This window comes from Notothenia rossii (genome assembly GCF_949606895.1).
Source record: "Notothenia rossii genome assembly, chromosome: 7".
Taxonomy (NCBI): Eukaryota; Metazoa; Chordata; class Actinopteri; order Perciformes; family Nototheniidae; genus Notothenia; species Notothenia rossii.
Window position 1 is genome coordinate 55349935 of NC_136905.1, and position 22778 is coordinate 55372712.

General features: G+C 38.8%; 2 protein-coding genes across 2 annotated transcripts in view; both read left to right on the forward strand.

Annotated features, from left to right (window-relative positions):
• The window catches only part of syt14a (synaptotagmin XIVa), a 182403-nt gene extending 164968 nt beyond the window's left edge, over positions 1 to 17435 (forward strand). Inside the window, exons 5-9 of the mRNA XM_079640299.1 lie at positions 5224 to 5495; positions 6750 to 7199; positions 7345 to 7534; positions 8573 to 8629; positions 12157 to 17435. Coding sequence (XP_079496425.1) covers positions 5224 to 5495; positions 6750 to 7199; positions 7345 to 7534; positions 8573 to 8629; positions 12157 to 12470 — 1283 coding nt within the window. The 3' untranslated portion in view covers positions 12471 to 17435. The remainder of the gene's footprint in view (positions 1 to 5223; positions 5496 to 6749; positions 7200 to 7344; positions 7535 to 8572; positions 8630 to 12156) is intronic.
• A 2072-nt stretch (positions 17436 to 19507) lies between these two features.
• The window catches only part of sertad4 (SERTA domain containing 4), a 55295-nt gene continuing 52024 nt past the window's right edge, over positions 19508 to 22778 (forward strand). Inside the window, exon 1 of the mRNA XM_079692979.1 lies at positions 19508 to 19962. The gene's annotated coding sequence lies outside the window, so the exon portion shown is untranslated. The remainder of the gene's footprint in view (positions 19963 to 22778) is intronic.

A 22778-nucleotide genomic window follows, 5' to 3' on the forward strand; every position in this document is an offset into this window, starting at 1 on the left:
ATGCAGAAAATAACAATCTGATTGTACTATTTATTTATGACACTTTATTATAATAAATAACTGCAAAAAAATGTTTGCTCGCGTGCTTGCATTAATTATCTGTGCCCATGCTTTTTTCAAAGAAATAACTGCAAAACATTTTTTTTTTCTGTGCCCCTGTTGTGCCCCTGTATAGTATTGGGTCAGCTGACGCCCCTGCACACAAGTACTTCTCTTTCCACTCGCTGTTGAATTGCCGGTTTTGGGTGTCAACCTTTTGTTTAATTAACGTAGAAAGAGACATTTTGATATCCAACTATGCTGACCAGGTTTGATTAATCGTACAATTGGCGCGTAACCGGCGAAGGTGCGCGAGCTTGTAGTGAAGGGCGCGAGCCGCGAGGACGCGCGCAGAGACGCGCGCAGAGACGCGCGCAGAGACGCGCGCAGAGACGCGCGCAGAGACGCGCGCAGAGACGCAATAAATGACAGGAGTTGCTAGTAGGTGGGTTCGAAACCCGAGCCCGCCAAAGTTTTCAGGGAATGTCTTTCCGTCTATCTCTCAATGTAACACCCTCTCAGGAATAAAGGCACTCTGGCCCAAAAAAAATCTTTTTTAAATGAATTTTCTTTTTTAATTAAACTTTCATTATTTTTTTTAACATTATACTCAAAGGGCCAGTAAATATCACCCGGGGGCCGGATTTGGCCCGCAGGCCACCAATTGAATAGCCCTGACCTACACCCTTAAATCGTACATAACAGTGGACATTAACAACTGCAGTTGCGAGGATAATATACATGTATCATAGTTCATTATAAACAACATGTCTTAAACCTTTTCCACTGCCACTACAGTTTAGAAGAAACACCTTAACCTGTTAAGCCCGAGAGACCCCGGTACTGGGGCCCTCCTGCAACATCTTGCAGGAAACAGTGTCTGAGGGCATGTTCATTTAATAAACTATGAATGTTTTATATTCATGTAACGGGAAGAAACTCATCTAACTGATCTTTTTTTTTTTTTAAATGTTAAAAACCCCACAATGCTAACGCTGAGTCTCTGAATTAGCAACGAGCGAAAAATGCTAACAGATGACTGCACCGAAATTCAATCACAAAACCTTATCATCATCGTTTCACATCGTGAGGTGACACAGAATCGAGGGGTACCCTCATTATCACTCAATTATACGAACTCTTGGAGATAATAACAAGAAAAGACATCAAAACATATGGCGCTAGGTAGCTAAAAACGCTAACATGGCTCACCTGTGTTGTAGTCTGGTCAAAAGTGGTCTTCAATGAAATTAAAACGATAACAACGCTGCTGAAGTTAATCCATAGCAGGGCTGGGCAATTTTTGTTTTCATGGGGCCACATGAGAAATAAAAAATATTGTGGAGGGCCGGGCCAAAAGGCTGAACTCAATTCTGCTTAATATTAATTGTATTTCTTTATAAAAAGCAGTAAATAGCATTGTTTTGACAAGCAGGTAAGAGTATATGTTATAGTTGAGCAATGAAAAAGTGAGGTTGCCTTCAAAAAAATGTAATTTATTCAATAACATTTCCCAAAACAATGGTAAACAAAATGTGAAGGTTTTTCACCATTTCTGACTCATATTAGTGAACATTTTCAGTCCCATTCACTACAAAATACATTTTGAGTTTGATATACTGTTGGACAATTGTGTAAAGGTTCTTAGCATTCTTAAGACATCACAATATTGTCTTTGTGCTACAAATATTAAGCAAGATACATCATATTATGATTAAACAATGAAAAAGTGAGGTTGCCTTACAAAAAATTTAATTTATTCAATCAAATATCCCAAAACAATGGTAAACAAAATGTGAACGTTTTTCACCATTTCTGACTCATATTAGTGAACATTTTCAGTCGCATTCACTACAAAACACATTTTGAGTTTCATATACTGTTGGAAAGTTGTGTAAAGGTTCTTAGCATTCTTAAGACATCACAACATTGTCTTTGTGCTCCAAACATTCAGCAAGATACATCATATTGAACTGTCACTGAACATCACTGAACTGTGATTTTGAGAAAAAGGCTTCCAAAGAAAGTGTCCCAGTTCACTGCTAGTTGGTACCTTTACATGCCTACATAGTCTAACCACCTCATTTGGTGTTTTTAAGTTCTTTTTTCTTGTTCAGTGAGAGAAATCTAGTCTCTGCTGGGCTTTAACGAGTGCATCGAAGTCAGGTTGAATGTCTGAGGTGGAGATGCGAAGCACAGCTGACAGATGATCATCAGTGAGAGAGGATCTATACCTGTATTTCATAAACTTCATCTTTGAAAATGTTTGTTCACATATGTAGGTAGAGCCAAAGAGAACCAACATCTTCTGAGCATGTCTCCTCATGTTTGGAAAGGTCTCCTTCTCGAGAGAAGAGTAGAAATCCAGCAGAGATCCTGAGTTAAAGCGCTCTACCAGTACTGCATCAGACTGCAGGTCAATGAGTTCCAGCTGAACATCACTGGGTGCATTATCCATACTGCAGGTAAAGGGAGAGGAAATCATGAGCATTTCATCCTCGATTGTTCGGATATCTTCAAATCGCCTTGAAAACTCACCATGCAATGCTCCTAACATGGATGAGTACCTGCGGAGGTGATCAGCTGATGGTGTGACTTCTTTCAGGGTTTGCATGTGAGTGAGAGTGTTGCTCTCCAGTTGGCTTGAAAGAAAGTGCATCTTTCTCATGAAAGCCTTCACCAGGCTGGGCATTTCATGAACAAAAAGGTCCTTGCCTTGCAGTTTGGTGTTCAGTTCATTCATCAGTGCAGTCACATTAACAGTAAATGCAAAATCTGCCATCCAGTCCTCATCTGAGAGCTCTGGGATGTCTTTGCCTATCTTCTCACAAAACTCTTGAATCTCTGCTTTCAGGTCCCAAACTCTTTTTAGTACTTTGCCCAGGCTGAGCCATCTGACAGCTGTGTAGTAGCCGATGTCACTATGCTCAGTCTCATGCTCCTCCAAAAGTGCAACAAACTGTCTGTGATTCAATGCCCGTGCCCTGATGAAGTTTACTATTTTAGTAACAACATCAATAACATGGTGAATTTTTAGCACTGACTTGCACAACACATGTTGGTGTATAATACAATGCAAAAATACCAATTTCTGATCTGCGTCGATTTCAGTCACTTTATCTTGCATACGTTTCAAAAGTCCAACATTTTTACCTGTAAGATTTGGAAAACCGTCTGTTGTGACACCTGCCAGTCTGTCCCATTTCAGTCCCAGCGTGTCCATGCACGCATTTACCTCCGTGAACAGATCGCTCCCTCTCGTCGTCCCTTTCATCGGCCGCATTGCTGCAAGCTTCTCCGTAATCTTGAAGTCCGGCGTTATCCCACGGACAAATACACAGCTCTCGTCCAAAGCCAAGGAGATAAAGTCAAAACTTGCCACTTCATGTTGCAGCTGAAGCTCCAGATTCCCCGCAATGTCTTCGATCCTTCTCGTCACGGTTCGCCTGGACAGCGGGACTTGCTCAAAAGCTTCTTTTTTTTCAGGGCATATTAGTGCTGCAGAGTCCACTAAGCACTCTTTGACAAACTCCCCCTCTGAGAATGGCTTATTGTGTTTAGCTATTTTGTGGGATATCACAAAGCTGGTCTTGGTTGCTGCATCCTTGGATGTGTGAAGCTTGGTAAAAAAGCCTTGCTGCTTTTGCAGCTTAGCTAGCAAAGCGTTCGATGTGCGCTCCCTTTCCCTTTTTCAGCATCAGTCAAGTTTTTGTATTTCTCCGCGTGTTACGTCTCGTAATGCCGACTCAAATTGTAGTCCTTGAACACGGCGATCCACTCCCCGCAAACTAAACACACGGCTTTACCTCCGACTTCAGTAAATAAATACTTAGCAGTCCAATTTTTGTTGAAAACCCTACGTCCGGCATCTACCTTTCTTTTTTTAGCATGAGCTGACATTTTTGAGCGCTAAAGTCGTCTTGTGACAATGATCCAATAACGCGCACGTCTTGATTTTACGTATTGCGTCATTATGTACGTGAATAAAAAACAACTTCAAAATAAAAGCATTGCAGCTTTAGTCCATGCAAGAGGTAAAATTAGAAAATATGTTTATTTTGTAATTTCCAATTAACCTTACACGGGCCGGTCAGAATCAACCAAAGGGCCGTATGTGGCCCGGGGGCCGTACAATGCCCAGGTCTGATCCATAGGTTATTCCAATGTGTCTGTGTCCCTTTGAAATGATTTCTGATAATCCATGAGCAATAAACCTGCTTTTCGGTTTCCAGATGTCAGTGCTAGAGCTATAGCTCTATAGCTTCACTCTCATGCAAAACTGCGTCCGCGAAGCCCCCACCTTTTTGTTTTACCATGTGTGTGAGTGGGGTGATCCCCTTCGATTATATTGGCTCTAACGGTCAGAAAGAGATGTCAATCACCAAAATCGACCAATGGGTTCCAGAGAAACGGTAAAACCCCCATTTCAACCCAAATCACCTCAGAGGTGAAGTTTTCTTTTTGCTAAACCTCTCTAAAAAGGTCAAATGTCACTTGTTTTGCATCAATGTTGATATAGGGTACTTATTATATGTTGTACTTTGGATTCCTAAAGCTTTTAGTCTACCTTACCATCATCCAAGGGTAGTTTTCACTATAAGTAAAAAATATTTTTTTTGACGGACACTATCATTTACTATCGTTTTTTACTATGTTCAATCTGAATTTTCTTTAAAATAAAAAATATCTATTGATTCTGACTTTTCTGCGTCCAACTCACAGGTTTATCATTACTTTGAGAAAAAAGATTATTAATTTAACCCATTTAGAAGGGAAGATATGGTCATTTGTTCTGGGAATGTCATTTTCGAGCCGGAGACCTGAAAAACAGGGTCAGGGCTAAACTGGTTAAATCAATGTGCGGCCGTCACAAAGATTTCAGAAATGCCAATTATTGTAATGATTATACATTAAAATCAAAGCAATGCTGGGATATTTCACAGGATAATAGAAGTCTGTGACTTGCAAGGGCTTTACAATTGACTTTATACTCTAGGGACCATGAATGTCTGGATACCACATTTTGAGGCTTTCCATCCAAAGATCATTTATATCCTGATTAGAGTTTTTTTTTAAGTGACCATCTATAAGATCTCTGTACGTTCTATCATATCATCATCGATACATCAAAAATATGTTCATAATTGTGACCCTCCATCTCTTTCTTGACTTTCTCCCAAGCAGCCAACTGCATCCAGAGGATGCGCCGAACTCCGCCGCTGGATGAGCTTCAGCCTCCGCCCTATCAGGATGAGAACGGCTCCCCCAGGATGTCCTGCACGCTGTCGGACCTGGGAGACGCAAAGTGTGATCTGTCCTACACCAGCGGCAGTCCCCACCTGTGCTTTGGCAAATGCCCCAGTGAGTGCAGCGACGACCACGACTCTGAGAGTAACTTCCATAAGGGCTACGAAGAGGACGTACCCAGTGACAGCACAGCTGTCCTCAGCCCAGAGGTAAATACCAGGGATGCAGGATGTACCTGAGAGTCTTAATTTGCATACTTCTTCTATTAACATTTGCTGTTTTTTAAGTGTTTAGGTGTTTCTCAATGCAAAGCATGGTAAAATTTAGCTGGAGACGATTGCTGCAGACAAGTCGGCATGCGAAAAACCTTTTAAAAGTTTTCTAAATGGAGATCGGCTAAGCTAACACAGTATATGCTCCAACCGTCCACACTCACAACAACGGCCTATACAGACATAAATAAACCAGCGACTGTATTCGCCATGACACAGACAGTCTGTGGTTTGTACTTGTTTAACTTTTGTCTAGTTTCTGAACAGATATGAGGGGCTGTGAGCTCTGAGGGCTAACTAACGGCTGATGTTGGTTTTGTGGTTCGCATTGAAGATGAAGTCACGGCTCCGCCTACACTGCGTTACTATAGTTACTGCCCCAGTTCCTAAACTGTAATGGAAACACAGCATAAAGTGAGCCTGGCCTACCAAGGCCTAACTATACCATACTAAGCCGTGCAAGGCCCTGCAGTGGAAATGTACCATAACAGGGCTGAAACAGAGGGAGACGAGAGATGTCTAAAATCCATGATCTGTTTGGTATTTTGAGCAAAACACATCATAGATATGTTTTTTATATATTTGTATATATCTTATTCCCATAATATATGCCTAAAAATAGCATGATAGGAGATATTTAAAATACATTTTCCCATTGAATTACATAGGGAAAGAGTCTGTTACTGTTACTGCGTTTATATATATATATATATATATATATATATATATATATATATATATATATATATATATATATATATTTTAAGCTAAATCAACTTCCGAATACTAACACTTGAATAACCATCAATTGTATAATTAGATCCTAAAATTAAATCCAGAGTTGTTTTCCGAGTCGTTATGTCCTTATGACAGCTGATTGGAGGCGGGGCTTAAGGGAATTGCAAGTGCACATGCTCTATGGGCCCAGTTCCCTGGATGAGTAAATTAGTTCTCGAGAGTCAGGCCATTTGGGTTCATGTGCCACAGGGAAACTTTCCTAGTGATGAAAAGGGCCCCGCCTCCAATTTGTATCAAGTTGTCTTTATACATCCTTGTTCAAAAAATAAACTGCACAAGTGTTCACAGTGTACGACATTGCAATATACTAAGGGAAGTATCCAAATTGAAACAAAGCAAACATTTACATTGAGTTTTTTATTGCACATTGAACATGTTTATTGGTTATTTCAGGACATGTCAGCCCGTGGATCAGCAGCTCAGGTCCCTAAAGGTTATGAACCAGATTCAGTTGCCAAATATGGCACTCTGGACGTTGTGTTTGACTTTGACTCAGACGACCAGCAGCTGGCCATTACCATCATGGCAGTGTCGGATCTTCCCGCTTTGAAACGCACGGGCAACATCTCCTGGCAGGTTCACCTGGTGCTGCTGCCCACCAAGAAGCAGAGAGCCAAGACAGGAATCCAGAGAGGCCCTTGCCCAATCTTTACCGAGACCTTCTGCTTCAGTCACGTGGAGTCAGAGATGATCGGCAACTACGCCATCCGATTCCGCCTTTACAGTATGAAGCGGATGAAGAAGGAGAAGGTGCTCGGGGAGAAGATGTTCTACCTTACCAAGCTCAACCTTCAGGGCAAAATGTCTGTGCCCGTCATATTGGACCCATGCTGTGCTCTCACGGTAAGACCTGTTTAGGATTTCAGAACAAGCTAAAACAAATGAACATTCTCAATATTGAACTAAATAGGGGAATATTGACCCTGACCTTCCTTATAAATATAGCAGTGAACTAAATAATGAACTAAATGCCTGCCAACATCTCCAGGGTGGTGATTCCCAGGTCAGCCTTTCCGATATGACGTGCAGTGAGAGCGCCTCATCATTCCAGTCTGTCAGTCAGACCTCAACACCAGAGATCCTCGTGGGCCTGGTGTACAACGCCACAACAGGACGTCTCTCCGTAGAGATCATCAAAGGCATCCATTTTAAAAACCTGGCAGCCAACAAGCCACCCAGTAAGTACCCTAAAACGTTTTTATTTGAGTCGCTGCCAAAAGAGTGATGAGGAGTGTAAATCATTTTTTAAAATAGTTTCTGAATATCTGACAGCTTTAGTAACTTTACAGATTCAGATTATTAGGGAATACAAAATATAAATCAACTAATAAATACACTTTGACATATACAGTACTTAGGGGAATATTCAGCAAAAGTATACAAAGTGACATAAAATGTTATCATCAGAATCCAGGAATGTAATATGATTCTAAAATCGTAAATTTTACCAGTGATTGTTAGTATTGCTAGTTTTAATTAGTTTTTTCACCACGGATCGTATATACAGCAAATGTAAGAACAATTAATCATGTTTTTTCTACACCAACTTTATTCAAAATATTTTTACAGATTAGCAAACCAAACTAATAAATGTGTTTTTTAGGAAAACCCTTGAAGTGATCGACTTTACTGTCAGTAAAAAACCTTTTTGAATTGGTATAATTGTAAATGGCTCTCTCACACTACACTGAAACGTTTACTTTAATTAAATGTTTTATGTCAATAGATTTTCTAATATTATGTATTTTTAAACTTAATATTATTGATTTAAACTAACCTAATACAGTTATGTGAAATCTACAAAATACATTTAATTAAAGCCAACGTTTCAGCTTTTTCAGTGTAGAAAAACAAGGAACTTGAATGTGTTCCAAGCTAATGTGAAAGACCTTTGTTAAATGTATAAGAAATGTATATTATTTAGGTTAATTTATTCAACTAAGAATGATCCAGACAGAAGTATAAAACCTATTCCTATGTCATTGCTCTACCTGCTTTCAGCTTGCCTCCGGTTTGATCCCTGTTTCCTGCTCAGTTTTCAGGGGTCTAAGTTCAAACGCCTCTTGTTGAACTTTGTATGATGTTGTGGCCTAATGACCCTGTTTCTCTTCCCGTGCATCTTCTGTCATGTCTGCTCCTGATATTTCTAACCCTACTACCTTTTTGACATCTTGGTCTGTTGTTTTTTCTTACTGCTGTCCAACCCTTGTTGTCAGACGGGCTGTTCTGTTGCCTAAAACACTTGATAGGTGGACAGGTTTATATAATCAGAGGTGAGTCTCTGTCCCTGCCGCATAGTGAGATGCTTTCGCTGTCGACCATTTCATACTATCTTCATGGATGCTTCATGGAACACTTTGACAATTGTCCATTTTAATAGACCCAGTGTACATTTCTAACTATTTTATTTACTTATCTGGTTTCCCTTCAAATATAAAAAACAATTTTTTGTTAATAAATTATTTACGAGGAAAACATAGACATTTAGCACAAGAGCTTGTCAACTTATTATAATTGTTTTATTTTAAGCAACCGTTCCACATTATAAGAAATAAGCATTTCAGTTTTAGAGAGTTATACATCAAAAGATCAATTGAATGGTGCAGGAATGAGTCTTAAAACCTGAAAATCAGTTAGTATTCAACCACTTTCTGTAATTTTCTTGAATCTGTTTTTAGTAATTGCGTGAAATATGATTTGTGGTTAACAGAGCCTTAAGAGATGTTCACACTTTTTTCTACAAAATAAAATATGTCAGTAAACACCCCACTGGTGAATGTATTTTTCATAAAAACAGCGGTTGCTAACAAGCGGATAAATTAGACTTCCAAATTTCTTCACGCCCAACATTAGCCACCTTTAGCTTAGCAGTGGTAACACCTAGCCATCTTACCGCGATTTTTGTTTTGAGTGGACATTATCATGGTGTTGTGATGCTAACTTCCGGGTCGGAATACAAAATAACGTCATCATTTGGGATGAATTACTCATGAGGGATACCATCATTTCAGTTGAGAGCTTTTGAGTTATTGGTGGGTGGGTAATTAATTACAGAGTTAGGCTAGCTTTTTTCACTGCTTCCAGTCTTTATGCCAATCTACGCTAAAGGTCTCCTGGCTGTTGCTGCGTACATAGCATACAAACACAAGAGTTGTATCAATTCTTCTCATCACACTCTTGGCAAAAAATACATAATGCTTGTTTCTGAAAGTAAAATATGGTACTAAATCAAAATTACTTTTCAAAGAAAACCATAGCATTAAATGCTTTACATTCGCACCCTCTTCAAACACGTATCCATGGAGATAGCTGCTTGCTGTAGCCCCTGTCCCTTTGTTTTTTAATGTGTAATGAATGTATTGCACCCTGCTCCCACTCTCATTACCGGTGTTGTGTTACTCTCGTGTTCGTGATGCCTGCAAGTCTTTTATGTTTTACCTCAGAAGTAACACTTAGGATGCTAATTCCAGCAAGAAGGAAAAGCTGTGCATCATCCACTGCTGGTTTTATTCTAACAGCACACTTCTGCACGCTTTGGTTATAATTTAACATTTTACAGTTCTGCTTGCAGCATTTGAAACAGAAAATGAACAGAGAGATCCATATTCATCTGGAAGACACACTGCCCGGTCCTCCCATTAATTGCTGCGTTCCTTTTATTCATGTAACTAAATAACTATCTGCCAGATTTTGATATTGTTTGTGCTTTCCTGAATAGCATATCCACATTCCGAATCCACATTTCATTTAGAAAATAGTCACATCTGCTAACAGGGAAAAATCTTTGTGCAAAATCCTCATGAAGGCCTTGATTGACTTTGTTACAAAGTGGAAAGAGCGTGGTGAAAGATGCGGAGCAATTTCAGAGCTCCTTTTTCTATCATTTCAAAACAGTACGGAGGCGACAAGTCAAGTTAATCATCAGTCGCAGCCCCCTCTCATTCAGCAACAATACCAAAGAGCCATGCATCACCGCTACTGACCACTTAAGACATCCACAGCTCTACAGAGCCCATTCAGCAGCAGTCAAAAAAGAAATCAAGGCTATTTTTTCCACTGTGCTTTTATGTCAAAGAGAGCAACTGAATGTGTGATTCGAGGCGGTGAGCTCGGCGTTGGAAGGCAGCTGGCACTCGACGGCATGAAAGCCTCGGCAATTCATTCCTTATACTCCCTCTTAGACAGGAACATAATACACAGCATTATTACGGAGTGCGGCGGTAGACGAGGGGCGAAACACTCTCAAAGAGCCATTGTGATTGCCAGTCTCGCCTCGTTTGCTTTCCGCTGGATTTGCCTCAGTTTATATCATGATTTTGGGCATGGAAATGAGGAGTGGAAAAAGGAAACGGTGAATGCTAAATCACTTGATAATGCCTGTGGTTACTTTTCTCCTTGTCGCGGATAAATGAAAAAGATTTATTGGGAGTGATTTTTTTCGGAATAGGCACTGATTTACACTCAAATTGAAGGGAATCAGCTTGGGAATATCAGTTACATTACAATCTGTACAAAATGTATGTTTTGTTGTTTGATTATAAGAATTTTAAGCTAGATTTCCGTTTTCGAGCAATGTCTGTTAATACCGTTGCTGTGACGCATTACAATTCTGCATCAGGGACTTGGTATATGTACTGTATTTGAATATTCTCATTTGTTTGCAGCAGAAATGCATCACATTTTGGGACACTGCCCTGGGCTCTAAAAGTCTCTATGTATGTCATGACACTGACATTATGTCAAAGTCAGATAAATAATAGCAGCTCCTGGAGGGCTTCCTGATGAGGATCATTAATTTTAGCTACATCATCTGTTTTAGAAGAGGCTCCTTATCCTCTAAGCACAGGCATTACTAACTTTTTCTAGTCCATTTTTATCTTCAACATGACCCCCTACTTCAGGTTAGACATACAGTAGTTGCATAGCAACAAGACAGAAGTAACACCGTTCGCACCCTTTGAGTTCTCGCTCTGTTATCAGGAACACTCACAGCTGCGATTCGTGTTTGATCAGGAGAAAAGCAGCATCCTATGTGGTCATAATGGTATACACCGACTGCAGTGACATTATTACAAGTACAAATGCTTTGTGGGTGAAAATGGGTCACACTCTGCTGCAGAGGAAACACAGCTGCAGCGTGCAGTAATGCTTTAATTTCAAAGAGAATACAAAGAGGAAACAGTGGGATCTTGCACAAATGATCCAGTACTCAAGTCAGGTGCCATCAGTTGAAACCATGTCTAAGGGCCTGTTTCCACATAGCGCCTATTCTTGGCAGAAATGTTTGTTATAGTTTCTTTCACAACGATATCTCATCAAAGTATCTTTAATGTTGTATGACAAACTAACATCGCTCCCCTTGGGCTGCGTTAATAACCAGCGTTAGAAGTATAAAGTATAGTAGAAGAATAAAATAGCATACATTGAAAATACTATGGCTACAGCTATTTTTGTTTTGGATTATTGCAATTATAATGAACATACATGTTGTATAAAGCAATCCTCTTTGTCCATTACCATGTTTATAAGAGTATAAAAAACTATATATCTAAGGTACATTTAAAATGTGCGATTCATTTGAGATTAAACGAGAGGTAACTGTGGAAATCATGTGATCAATCTCGATGTCATATTTAAAATGATTGACAGCCCTAGCTACTATATAATGTTCTACACAGCCGTAGAGCAAGGAGGAAAACAACTTTTTCTCAAGAACGTTTCAAAAAGGCACTATGTGGACACAGGCCATTAGAGATTACATAATTTCCTCTTTAATGATCTACTTCTGTTTCTTGCTCAGATACATATGTTAAGCTGACCTTACTGAACTCCATGGGCCACGAGATGTCCAAGTGTAAGACATCCATCTGTCGAGGACAGCCCAACCCAACGTACAAAGAGACGTTTGTCTTCCAGGTAGCTCTTTTCCAGCTATCGGACGTCACGCTCATCCTCTCCGTCTACAACAAGCGCAGCATGAAGCGTAAGGAGATGATCGGATGGATTTCGCTCGGCCTCAACAGCTCCGGAGAGGAGGAGCTCACCCACTGGACTCTGATGAAAGAGTCTAAAGGACAGCAGGTTTGCCGCTGGCACAGTTTGTTGGAATCCTAACGGCAAGAGAACAAGTGAAGAGTGAGGGTAACTGGACAGAGCATTTTTATTTCCCAGATGGGTAAGAAATGGATGTGTTAAGCTGGAATCGATGAATGTGAAAGATATCCAATGAACCAGTCAGTGGTGGTGAAGGAAAAGACACAAAACAACTTGTGTCTGCACTTTGCACAATATAAGCATTTTCATGGCACTGTTTGAAAAATCGCTGACAGCCATTGATTAGTAGCACGGCTAGTAATGTGATTTATTCTTATGGACAGCCAAGTGATGACCTAAGCTTCTTTTTCAAAGAGCAGATTCTGAGTAGAGGGATAATGTTGTGTATACACACCTCAAGCTCACACAACTGACACCAGGATTATCTGTCATTTTACTAAAGAGGTTTACAATGTAAAACATCAGTTTTTTTGTTCTTCACGTTTACTACAACTTTATGTCATGAATTTAAAGGTTCACCAAGAAAATCTTTTCTAAGTTTACAATCCAGAACTTTTCAAATTAAAAGTAGAATGTTTTTCCCTTTTGAAATAGACTTTGCCCCACCATTATTAAAGGCTTTGAGGACTTAATATATGATTTACTATACTTCTATTTTCCATGAAACTCACGTGTTCTTGCTTCCAGTTTTTCTTAATTGGTTTAAAGTGTTCGTGGCTTACTTAGAAGAAGGTGATTTCAGGCAATAATTCAATTACAGTTGTGGGATTGTTTGCTTTTGTTACCAGGACCTCAAATAAACCATGTCCACATTTTTCAGTGGCTAACTCTTAGTAAATAATATCAAAAAATATAAAAATGTTGGGCCAGTGTATAGTTTTCAGGGGATATACTTACATAAATCAAGTATAGTATTCATATCTATGTTTTAGTGTAAAATCACCTGAAACAAGGAATTATTTTAGTTTTTCGTGAGTTTAGAATGAGCTCTGTGTATCTACATTAAGAGTGGGACTTCTTCGTTCGAGTCCGCCATTTTGCATCGCCATGTACGAGAACGGACTGGCTCTACAAAGGCCATCATACTTGTATAACTTTTGTTCTGCCAGTCGCCACATTAATTGTGTTGCTCCTATAGTACAGTTATGTCAAGGTTGAGCAAGGAGCAAGGTGAAGGACCTGAGAATTTCTACGATTTGCACTTACCGTCCTTTTTACCGCAGTTTCATAAAGACATTGGTTAACGGAATGGTATTCAGTTGATTGCAATCTGGATATAGCCAAATCTTAACACTTTCCCTTTAACTGAGACTTTTGCCTTGTGATAAATTAATATTTATTGATTCAGGGAAGTGCTTTTTTATCATGTTTTACGGAGTTTAAACCTTTTTCCTACCCCCTGACTGGCTAGCTGTTTGTAGCAACTTCCTGTTACATCAGTAAACTGTGCCATGCTTTGCCTCAGAGAAAACAACATCACTATTTCTATTGAGTGTGAATTTCTTCTGTTTAAGCAGGAGATGTGGACCTTAAGCTACTATCAATGCTGCTAGCTACCTTTTTCGTGATGTATCAATCCAGGCCAATCACATTTTCATGCGGTCAAAAAAAAGGTTTTGAATTGGACCTAACCCTGATATGGACGCAAACAAGGCACCTTTTATTACTCTATGAAACAAATCAGGCTTTTAACTGTAAATGTTTTCCCATATGCGACAACATTAGGCGTCTATTGCAAAATGAACTTAGTCTAGCCCAAACCACGCTGTTTTACTAAAACTTACCAGGTAGATTTTGTTAGAATTCACATTATTATCCGCCTGCTTTAAACTGTGAGCATAGTAAGGCTTCATAGTTTGATGCGTTGTGCTAATAATTATGTTAAATGTTGACGCAAAGTGGTTCAACTCGTGATGCGTTGGGAAATGGAGCGTGTTGATTTATCGCACTATACTTGTTGTTCTTGGGCTAGAAACAAAAACGGAACACCTTTACCATACAGGGAAGACATTAGTGAGAGAAGTTTCATGAATTGAACATGTATACAAATCAGGTAAATCACTATGTTGTAAATGTAACAATACAATACCAAGGGATGATACTTTGTAGGGAATGGTATATCGCATCGTAGATATACTTTTTTATTTCTTTCTATTACCCCAATTGCCCACTACAATTTTTTCAAAATGATGTTTTGAATTCAGACATATAGCCAGCAGAGCTCTCTAGGGATAGAGACATCATCTAAGTAATTTAGAGGCCAAGGAAGTGCTGGCCATTTTGGATAGGCTTTCAGGGAACTAATTCAGAGATTTGAGATGAACAACCACACTTTCATGAATCGCTCTCAGCAATACAGCAAAACAACTCACGGTTGGTGCTGCGCTGGCTTTTAGCATTGATTTCTGAGAGAAAAAAAAAAAATGTATTAAGAATGCTTTCCACTAATGATCTTTGAACAACTATATTTCTATCGGGAAAAAAATACGTTATCGGAAATAACACGGTTGCTTCGATGGCGTATAGCAGCTATTTCTGAGAAGAAATAAGCATATGTGTTCACAAGATGTGTTCCACTAATGATCTTTAACAAACAATATCTTTATCAGAAAAGAAAACCTGTAATTTATCGGAAATAAGCATTTCACAATTTTTTTGTAAAAGCATGGGCAGACATGTTAGCCTACATTTGATCATTGTATTTACTTTGGTGGTTGTGCGATATTGAGTTACCATCCACCAGTCAAACATCACAGAGAATGTCAAAGGCATTGATGACATTTTTCTTGAATTAGAAATAACTTGCTGCTGATATATCACAGCAGTACATGTGAGAAAAACATGTGCCTGTTACTGTTTCGCCAGTTCTGGTGCTAATAAGTACTGTGGCTGCTTGCACAGATTTCCTTTGCCTTATGTTTTAGTCAGTTCATACATTTCTGTAAGTGGACCCGTTACAAAAACAGACACAGACACACCCTGAGAGCACACAGACCTGCATCCATAATTCCAGAAAGCAGACACTCACTGAAGGGAATAGTGTGCATTGACAGACTGGCAGAATGTCTACAGGTATTTTTAGCTGTGGCTACTTTCTCACTTCATTTCATTTACAGACAACAGAAAATACATATACTCTTAACTGTGCCTGTGGTTGTGGTGAAAGCTTGCTTTGTGCAGTGTTTACCGTGTGTGTGTGTGTGTGTGTGTGTGTGTGTGTGTGTGTGTGTGTGTGTGTGTGTGTGTGTGTGTGTGTGTGTGTGTGTGTGTGTGTGTGTGTGTGTGTGTGTGTGTGTGTGTGTGTGTGTGTGTGTGTGTGTGTGTGTGTGTGTGTGTGTGTGTGTGTGTGTGTGTGTGTGTTGACAGGAAAGGTTCAGTAAGGGGTGCTGTGATATAGATAGTTACTGCATTTTCTCGTTGGGTGTAACTATTTCTGAATTTAATTAACGTGATTTGGCACAAAGTAACCCACATTTTTATTGTCTGCCATATACTTTATATACAGTAGATGTTTTCTTATCTATTTTTGTATCTATAATGGGGAGGGAATTGTGTTTGTGGATGTAAGCCCCCTGTGAGCAATACTATTCTGGTTTGCTGTTGTCTATTCTGTTAATTGATTTTCTGTAGAGGAGAATTAACAGTGTCCTCTTTTAACTCCCTTCTCTGAAGCAATGTAACGAGAGCTCAAATCAAAACAATCTTACAAAGTTTAAACCTTTGATGATTTGTAACAGTGTGGAACAGAAGCACAACAGTGAAGAGCACTGTCTCAAAGATAGCATGGCAGTAGCTCACTTGTACATCACATCATCAGATCATTTGATATGATCTTACGTCAATTAATTAAAAACAGCCTGCCGAAAAAAGGGGAGTGATGGTGTTGAGTCAATAGAAGGTGTTCAGGAAAGAGTGTGATCTTTCACACTGTCAGATGGCAGCCAGTCTCCACAGTCAAGATAATATCATCAGTGAAGAAGTTGAATTTCTTTCTTCGTATATATAAATTAGGGTAGATAAAATGAAAATGTTCAGGCTCAGAGTTTCCTTAGAGGAACACACATCATCTTATTAGTGGTGTTAACGTGCCATCTATTTCTGGACGTTAACACTAGGTCTTGCTATAAAATGTACGGAAGCTAAAATATGCCAAAATGGCTTTATTTTTCTTGAAGCAATTGAAAATCTAAAACTGAAACTTAGTTAATTGCATTACCAGTGATTGTAAAGCTTTACAAAATGTAGTATTTCTAATTGCCCTTTTAAAAAAAGCAAGTGCACAATTATCTTTTTATTTATGGGAATTATGGAAATTTGCCTCCAAAATTAAAACAACTACAATTCAAGTTTAAAAAGAAAAATGTAATTCAGACACCAAAATTCAACAATCAAAATACAATCTTTTACCTGATAAGAATTCGGTTGGATAACCCGAGACATCTAAAAGGTGTCTGGGGTTTTGAAATTCACAGACTCAAACCAAACAAGCAAACCAATGTATAACCACAAACAAACAATTGAGAAATACTGCTAAAATACTGTTTGAAAGTACTATAAATTCAGTGGAATTTAAATGTTTCGCTTAATTCATCAATAGTGGTTATTTTCTCACAATTAGTAATTCAGCTGCATTTCAAATTCAGACTATTATGGCCTTCCTTTAGTTTCAGTACAAACAAACTAAAATACTTGGTTCTAAATGATTTTAGCGCTTTGTCCTGATAATCTTTTCAAAAAAGATGTTTGACACTTATAATGTTTTTAAAAGAAAATGTTTATGCTTTCCACTATGGTTTTTTATTTCCTTGACAAGTTTTTTTTATATTCCTCTGCTTTTAAGCTTTTCTTAAATGGTGTTTTCTTTTGTCTTTTAGTTTGGAACCTACCTATGCCACAGGCGGCATTGGTGCCTTACTGTTTTCAAAAGTTGTCACAGTGTCTTAATGTGCTTTTACTTTTCTTCTGTACTTCAGGCTAAGTTTAATTTGTAAAATGTCTTACAAATTGATGTATGATAGAGAGAATTTATGTGATATTATTGTTTAAAGAAAAAAGAAAAACACTTGTTTGGGAGTGGTTTTTCCTACGACATTTCATAACATGTTTGTGTGCTTACATACTTACATTTACCATAAAACAACTACAGTAGGGTTGATATGAGCTAACATCCATATTGTATACAGTATTTTCTAAAGGTTTTGGGCTTTTGATACACTTGATTCAGTTATTCAACCCTTTAAAATGTTCACATTGCCACAAAACAACCAACAGGTGGAGCAATTATTGCATGTACAAAAAATGTGACCTTCAATTATATTATCCATTTTTGATTTTTCTTGTTTGAAAGAAGATTACTCTCAACTTCTATGAGGCGAGTTTGACTAACGGTGCTGTCTCATTTAATAACAGATTAAAGAATTAGTAACTTTTGGAAGTAAAAAATAACAAATATTTTTGGGGAAAAAAGTGTTTTGTAGAATTGTAAGATACAAGGGAAATTGTGAAAGTCGCATTAGTTCATGTGTAGAAATTGAAACAAATATATATGTTATATATATATATATATATATATATATATATAGTGCCTTTTTTATTTGAGCCCAAATTCCATTTAAATCAAACTTTATTAATATAGCACTTTTCATACAGAAAAGGTAATAGTATTTCACAAACCCCCAATAATAACCCAACCAATACTGATACCTCCCCTAGGTTGGACACTGATGTTTTCTCGTCTTTATTAAAAAAGCGATAGAAATCGAAAATGCACGTTAAATGGAAACACTTCATAGGGTTGTTTCCTCTACTGATCATATGAGCTTTATGTTATATCACATGAACAGATATTAGTATGTCCGGCTGAATTGACACCCCTGCTTTTTGCCATCTTGGTTCAAACCAGAATCTTTCAGTGGTAGTTTTAGCTTTTGGAAAACGAAGGTAAAAGGAGAGAAAACAAAATCAGAGATTTGAAGAATTAACTGCGTTCTCCAGCACATTCCGCAGCTGAATGCAGAACAAAGCACCCAGGGGGACAAATGCTGGAAAATAAGATTCAGTGGCTGCTGCTGAATCAAAGGGGAAATGCATGACAGATGAGAGGGGCTTTGCTCCCTCCCTCCCCTCTGTTTGTCGGTCACATCCCTACAGAGCAGATCTCCAACACACAACCTTCCCTTCAACACAATCCATCTAAAAAAAGTGTTAGATTGCCTTAAAGTGCTGTCAGAATTATGATAATGAAGAATTCCAGGTAAACAATAATAATATCAATGTGACATTGAGGAGACTGAATGTATTATGTTTGATTCATATTTATGGTGGTTGCTTTATGTTAAGAGCCTTTTTAATCAAAAATACAAAAAAGATCCCTGTTCAAAGTTTGTGAGGCGTGTTACCTATATTGGTTATGTATATTGATATTAAATTAATCAGAATAAGATTTAGAAGACTTGGGTTTTGCTACATTTTAGAATAAAAACAAATAAAATCAAATAAAATGTGTGTATAAATATTAGAACAAAAAAATTGTTTATTTCAATGTATACACTTTATTGGTATACATAAAGCTCATGCTGAAGACCAGATACTTGCTTGAAATATAAAGTCAGAAAATAAAAAAAGGGTAAATAGAGTTAATGCATTGTTGGTTGCCAGCATAATCAATAATGAAAATATTAAGTGGAAGAATTACTTAAAGTACCCATTATGGAGGTTGGTCGATTTCAGAATAATATATATGATATGTTTTATAATGATTGATCATGAAAGTGTTCTCAAAGCTGGTAAAGGTGCAGCTAGTTTGAATGACTGCAGGGTAGCTTGTGAATTTAATCCATGTGGAACTAAAGTCTTATGTAAATGTTGATTATACTATACAATTTAGAGGTATTACATAATCCCTCAAAATTGTACTTTAGTACAGTTCTTGAGTAAATATAATTAGGTAGTTTACAGTAGTGGCTGCTGCCCTTAACTAAATGAAATGGTTAACAGCTGCTACAATAAATCACAGAGTTTATCAACAATGTAGGACTCGTAGAGTAGGGTAAATTCCGAGCAGTCCTTGAACGCCTCCTCAGTAGTTGCCTGGGAGGGATGGAGCTGCGGCGCTGATGTTGTTTTCTCCGCCGCACATTTATCTAACTGTCGACCCGTCCGTAGCGACGAGCTGCTCGGAACCTGCAGCCCGGGTTCCCGCCCTGAGTGGACTACCAGTGCACCGAGACACCATTAACACACCTTTTTAATTCCACAGCACAGAGCAAGAGAAAAACGACCAGGGAAGCGCGGGGATGCTTCGCGCGCGTGTTGTGAGAGTAATGATAAGTATTTAGACAACTCGCTCATTAACTAGTAATTACATAAGTGGCGTTTAAACCGCCAGTGTGGTTCGCGTGTTTGCTAGCAGCTAAAATTAGAACAACTCGCTGCCACAGAGGACACGGTGGTGTTTATTCAGCGGGACTTTTTCGATTTTTCATCAAAACACCTTTTGGATTTTTTTTAACACAAAGCAAGTGTGGAGCCGAGGACGAGGTAACCAACACAGGTAAGATAACATTCGTTCAGCTCGTGTGTACTTATGTTTAAGTCGCGTGAGTATCAGCTTGAGTAATTGGTAAAAAGTAAAAGTGGGCATTTTGGCGCCATAAGTTATTCCTCTCACACAGCCTGGGATGTTTATATGACTGTGTTTCTTTGTGATAAATTATATAGTATAATAATATTATATGTATTTATACATTTTGGCAAGTGCTTTTATTTTGTTGACGCCCTTACCATCAGCCAAAGGGGTTACACTGAGAGATAAACAATTGCCTATTGTTAAATGGGCTGTTTTTAAATTGATAATTGTATATAAAATCATTTTTGAGTATTTCTGTACGGCAGAGTATTAGGTCCACATGAGAAAAAATACTCAAAATTCGGAGGTTAAAGTCAGAATTCTGTGAAAAAAGTCATAAACAAAACAAAAACACTTTTTTAAAATTAAGAACAAAAGTGTATTACATTTCACATTATTGTTAAGATGATTGTGAGCAACATTGCTTAAGTCCAATGCGAACTGTTACTGAACTGAGTACTTATTTCCAATAATCCTGCAGTAGAACGATTAGATGTGATACTGCTGGATTGTTTAGAATTAGCCCGTCAATACTTCCCTATATGACATGACAGAGACCCTGGTCCAACACATTATGCAGGCTGATATAAGCAGCCCCCTCCTGGCATCCATCCAGCCTCACTTCATTATTTCGTGGGGACTGCCTTTGGCTGCAAATCCTGAAGTGGCCTGTATAGCTGCTGCCGCCTGAATGGAGACGATTTAGCAGAGCTTCTGTTGTAATTCTCTCCTCGATGTCATTTCGGTTCTTTCTTCGATTTAGTGTGTCAAAAGCCTTGACTCACTCGCAGTGGACTATTAAAAGCGGATAAAAAAAAATCCAATATATTAAGTGTGACGGAGTAAGAGCAATACATGTATAAATATCTCCTATGTCTTCCCTTCGACTCGCAACAACATCCGAGTCTTTTTCCAGGAATCCCACCTTCTGCTATTTGTTTCCCTTGGAGGGAAAAGTGTGTTACGTGGAATATAGCTGGGCACGCAACAGGAAGAAACATCCAGCTTAGATTTAACTAACAGACCAAAGAAGCCGGGCTGTAACAAGAGGAAGGCTTGCTGGCATTGATCTCGGGCAAGTCCAATGCCAGATTCCTTCTCTTTGCTTCGTGCCAAAGCCCTCCGCCCCATCGTCTTTATCAAAAGCCCTCGCTGCGTTTACCCCTCTTCCAGTTCTGTCGCGGCGCTATCAATCATATCTGGCTCTCAGCAGACTCTTCTGCTCATTAAGGATGTGAACCTGTAGGTAGCCTGCAACCCCCCCCAGCCATTCATCTCTCTCAGCGGGGCGCTCAGACTCACATCTGGAGCAGCATTTCAAAACACGGCTCTAAGCAGACATGAAGTGCATGCTGAATGAGATGCAATGCATTTTTAACGGCTACCTTTCAGCAGACGTGGTGCTGAGCATGACATTAACACCACTTTAGGTGTGATGTTTATACACCAATCTGTGATGGTATGTTATTTGCCAAAAAGCAGGTGGAGTGCAACAAACGGAATATTTCAGTACAAAGGGAAGTAGAGATTACCACTGAAAGACAGAAATTAGGGCTGCATGATGTGGAAAAAATAAAATATAATTTTCACATCATCATTGAAACATGTATTCATTTATTTTAAAGAGGATTTGTAACAAACAAATATGTTCTGTTCAGTCTGTAGACAAGGATATCGCTGCAGCGCCACTATTTATTCAAAATAGTGTTTCAACCCAAATGTAGCCTTTACCAAATATAATATTGAGCTTCCTGAGATTTTATTTTTGCAGTAGTCCATATTGCGTTTTCAATAGATTTTCAATAATTTTATGCTGATGTCACGTCATTGGTTATGGTAGTTGGAAAAAAAGGCTCCAGGCTTTGCATCTCATTCCCTTTGTCCCTTTCTTTCGCTGCTGTTTTGTCTCTGCCAAGACAAGTTGAGCTGCGTTAGTGTGTGTGTGTGTGTGTGTGTGTGTGTGTGTGTGTGTGTGTGTGTGTGTGTGTGTGTGTGTGTGTGTGTGTGTGTGTGTGTGTGTGTGTGTGTGTGTGTGTGTGTGTGTGTGTGTGTGTGTGTGTGTGTGTGTGTGTGTGTGTGTGTGTGTGTGTGTGTGTGTGTGTGTGTGTGTGTGTGTGTGTGTGATACAGGGTGTAGCCTCAGACTTCTGTTTCCCCTAAGGCAACTCTTCCCCATCATGAATACTCCTTTGTGCTCCTGAAAGACTCACAACTAAGGTGGACATCTTGATAGACAAGAATAACATTTTTGTTTATGCGCAAGTGCAAAAAAATAGAAGCCGAGACTTTATGACTTCACCATCATCGACCAAAACTGCATTCATTACCTGAGATCCTTCTCCTTGAAGTCCTGCAGTTACTGCAAAACCTTTTCCTAAAGACTCCTTACAGAACTTTACTGTCTGCAATGACTTACATTTTGCAAAAGAGCGTGAATTTATTTAGACGATGGAGAATTGAGTAGTGATGCGATGGCGAACTTTGTAGGCCAATCCGGAAAAAGCAGCATGATTTTTCCATTGGATTTTAGTATATTGCAGAAAAAAACATGTTTATAAATCCTACACATTTTGTTCAAACGGATAATCTCCACAGATTAACACCACTTTGTGATTTAAAAAAAAAGGTTTATCGCAATCACCAGAAGTAAAAAACTAATGTTTTGCTTTAAAGCAGGGGTGGGGAACCTTTTTCCTCTCAAGGGCCATTTAAATTTTTTCAACATCCTCCGAGGGGCGTACA